Below are 4,341 nucleotides of genomic sequence, written 5' to 3' on the forward strand. Positions count from 1 at the left end.
AGTTCCCCTGTGTACATCTTACAATGGTATATATATTGCATTGAATATAGTACCTACTTCAATATTCTCAATGCCTTTATTTTGACCAAAGCTTTGTGGGATGTATAGAGATATGATAGATAGAAAGATAGATAGATAGATAGATAGATAGCAGTGTAAAATGTGTTAAATCATATTTATGGTTTATATTGTTTCATTTTTATTAAATTAATGTTTTGTAAATTAAAGAAGTACAAGAAAAAAGATCCAAAGAAATAAATAACGGTGAGGGCAGAAATGTAACATACAATTTATTTTTGGTGACCACAACTTAAAAGTATAAATAGCAAAGAGAACTGCATGTATAATAACTTACTCTTTTTCAGAGAATGACGCAGAGAAACAAGACCACAGTTGAAGAGTTCATTTTATTGGCCTTTGGTGATTTGCACCAGATTCAGATATTATTCTTTCCATTTTTTCTGCTGACCTTTATCACTTGTATTATGGGAAATCTCGCAATAATCATTGTTGTTAAACTAGAACATTCACTTCATAAACCAATGTATTTTTTCATCGCTGTGTTTTCCACTTTGGAAATCATGTTTGTCTCGGTCACAGTTCCAAAACTTTTGGCAATTTTACTAGGACATAACAACACAATATCCTTCATTGGATGTTTTACTCAAATGTATGTCTTCGACTCCTTGGGTGACACTGAATGTTTTCTCCTTATGGTGATGGTGTTTGATCGATATCTGGCCATTAATAAGCCTTTACATTACTCCACCATCATGACTCCTACAGTTTGTGTTGGACTAGCTATTTTTCCATGGCTTTTAGGATTTACCAGTATGTTAGTACCAATCATCACTACAGCCCAGTTGGTATACTGTGGCCCTAATATAATTGATCACTTTTTTTGTGACATGGCTCCATTACAAAGCTTGGCGTGTTCTGATCCTTTCATTAGCAGTATGTCAACAAGCTTAACGGCCATCATGGACATTGTTCTACCTTTCCTCGTAATAATAGGATTCTATGTCTGTATTATAATGACAGTCAGCAAGATCAAGAGTAAAGATGGGAAACAGAAAGCCTTCTCCACCTGCACATCTCATCTCACTGTAGCCAGTCTCTTCTTTGGCACGGCCATGATTGTGTATATCAAACCCAGAGGCAGCCATTACGAAAAGTACCTCTCTTTTATGTTCACAGCATTCACCCCAACCATTAATCCTTTCATTTATACCTTTAGGAACAGGGATGTGAAGAAGGTTTTTACTAATTTAATGAACCGAGTCATAAGACCAACGTAAAAATTATTTTGAAAATAGTTTTCTATTATTCAGTCATTTCAATTTCAGACAAAATTTTTACATCTTGTTTATATTGTAGACAAGGTGTGAGAAAGAGGAGGAAAAAGGAGGCCCTTGTGTCCAGCGCAGCTCGGTCCATCTGGACCGAGCAGCGCTGGACACAAGGGCCTCCTTTTTCCTCCTCATTCAAGTACTCTACGGGTTCCTTCCCAGGATACCGGTCTAGGCACCTTCAGCTGCAGCACGGATTCCACCCAATACCCCTAAAACGGGGAGATACGCTTAACCCCAAGAGGGTCACCAGGTGAGAGCACACCCTGCTGGGGGATCCACCTGGGTTTTCCTGTTTGTACGGTATCACACGAGGCGCTGCCCTCTCTTTTTTGTTTCCTCAATTTCCTTTAAGGTGTGAGAAAGCACCAGGGTATGACCTCTGTGCCCGTGGTTGCCCAGGCAGCCAGCCCATGGTATGAATACAAGCAGTCCAAAATCACAGCACCAGACAGGTCAAGGATCTTCAAAGCAACTGGGTAGTCTTTATTCCCCAAAACAAGAGCAACGTTTCGGCTGTAATAATTTTAAATTTTAAATTATTGCTAATATTATTACTAAAATTGAATAAACTTAACGAGAACAGGTTTTAAGAAAACCATCAATAAAATAAGCCTCAAACCATGTATATAAAACTGCTTAAATGCTCTAAAGCCCTACGGTCACCTAGGAATGTATTCATGTAGTTTTAAAGTGGTTTTTAGGTAATGTCAAGGTTTTGGTGAAAGGCAGTAACGCATGGTAACTAACAGAATGTTTAAAAACATACTATGCTAGGGGATATGAATGCTTTTTAACACTTAACCTTAAGGACTGAGCCCTTTTTCACCTTAAGGATTCGGCCATTTTTTGCAAATCTGACCGCTGTCACTTTAAACATTAATAACTCTGGAATGCTTTTAGTTATCATTCTGATTCCGAGATTGTTTTTTTCGTGACATATTCTACTTTAACATAGTGGTAAAAGTTTGTGGTAACTTGCATCCTTTCTTGGTGAAAAATCCCAAAATTTGATGAAAAATTTGAAAATTTAGCATTTTTCTAACTTTGAAGCTCTCTGCTTGTAAGGAAAATGGATATTCCAAATATTTTTTTTTATTCACATATACAATATGTCTACTTTATGTTTACATCATAAAATTGACGTGTTTTTACTTTTGGAAGACACCAGAGGGCTTCAAAGTTCAGCAGCAATTTTCCAATTTTTCACAAAATTTTGAAACTCGCTTTTTTTCAGGGACCAGTTCAGGTTTGAAGTGGATTTGAAGGGTCTTCATATTAGAAATACCCCATAAATTTCCCCATTATACAAACTGCACCACCCCAAAGTATTCAAAATGACATTCAGTAAGCGTTTTAACCCTTTAGGGGTTTCACAGGAATAGCAGCAAAGTGAAGGAGAAAATTCACAATCTTCAGTTTTTTACACTCGCATGTTCTTGTAGACCCAATTTTAGAATTTTTGCAAGGGGTAAAAAGGAGAAAATTTTTACTTGTATTTGAAACTCAATTTCTCTCGAGTAAGCACATACCTCATATGTCTATGTTAATTGTTCGGCGGGCGCAGTAGAGGGCTCAGAAGGGAAGGAGCGACAAATGGGTTTTGGGGGGCATGTCACCTTTAGGAAGCCCCTATGGTGCCAGAACAGCAAAAAAAAAACACATGGCATATCATTTTGGAAACTAGACCCATTGGGGAACATAACAAGGGGTAAAGTGAACCTTAATACCCCACAGGTGATTCACGACTTTTGCATATGTAAAAAAAAAAAAAAAATTACCTAAAATGCTTGGTTTCCCAAAAGTTTAACATTTTTAAAAAGGGTAATAGCAGAAAATTCCCCCCAAAATTTGAAGCCCAATTTCTCCCGATTCAGAAAACACCCCATATGGGGGTGAAAAGCACTCTGCTGGCGCACTACAGGTCTCAGAAGAGAAGGAGTCACATTTGGCTTTTTTGAAGGAAATTTTGCTCTGGGGGCATGCCGCATTTAGGAAGCCCCTATGGTGCCAGGACAGCACAAAAAAAACCACATGGTATACCATTTTGGAAACTAGACCCCTCGGGGAACGTAACAAGGGGTAAAGTGAACCTTAATACCCTACAGGTGTTTCACGACTTTTGTATATGTAAAAAAAAAAATTAAAATTTTACCTAAAATGCTTGGTTTCCCAAAAAATGTACATTTTTACAAAGGGTTAAAGCAGAAAATACCCCCCAAAATTTGAAGCCCAATTTCTCCCAATTCAGAAAACACCCCATATGGGGGTGAAAAGTGCTCTGCTGGCGCACTACAGGTCTCAGAAGAGAAGGAGTCACATTTGGCTTTTTGAAAGCAAATTTTGCTCTGGGGCATGCCGCATTTAGGAAGCCCCTATGGTGCCAGAACAGCAAAAAAAAAAAACATGGCATACTATTTTGGAAACTAGACCCCTCGGGGAACGTAACAAGGGGTTAAGTGAACCTTAATACCCCACAGGCGTTTCACAACTTTTGCATATGTAAAAAAAAAAATTTTTTTTTACCTAAAATGCTCCTTTTCCCAAAAATTTTACATTTTTAAAAAGGGTAAAAGCAGAAAATACCCCCCAAAATTTGTAACACAATTTCTCCCGAGTACGGCGATGCCCCAAATGTGACCCTAAACTGTTGCCTTGAAATACGACAGGGCTCCAAAGTGAGAGCGCCATGCGCATTTGAGGCCTAAATTAGGGATTGCATAGGGGTGGACAAAGGGGAATTCTACGCCAGTGATTCCCAAACAGGGTGCCTCCAGCTGTTGTAAAACTCCCAGCATGCCTGGACAGTCAGTGGCTTTCTGGTAATACTGGGAGTAGTTGTTTTGCAACAGCTGGAAGGTCCGTTTTGGAAACCGTGGCGTACCAGACGTTTTTCATTTTTATTGGGGAGGGGAGGGGGGCTGTGTAGGGGTATGTGTATATGTAGTGTTTTTTTACTTTTTTAAAATTTTGTGTTAGTGTAGTTTAGTGT

General features: G+C 38.5%; 1 protein-coding gene across 1 annotated transcript; it reads left to right on the plus strand.

Moving 5' to 3' along the window:
• Nucleotides 1-368: 368 nt before the first annotated feature.
• Nucleotides 369-1,298, plus strand: LOC130294936 (olfactory receptor 6N1-like). The gene has a single exon (XM_056545090.1). The coding sequence runs from the start codon at nt 369-371 to the stop codon at nt 1,296-1,298; it is 930 nt and encodes a 309-aa protein (XP_056401065.1).
• The last annotated feature ends 3,043 nt before the right edge of the window (nt 1,299-4,341 follow it).

The sequence above is a fragment of the Hyla sarda genome, chromosome 11 (genome assembly GCF_029499605.1).
Source record: "Hyla sarda isolate aHylSar1 chromosome 11, aHylSar1.hap1, whole genome shotgun sequence".
NCBI lineage: Eukaryota > Metazoa > Chordata > Amphibia > Anura > Hylidae > Hyla > Hyla sarda.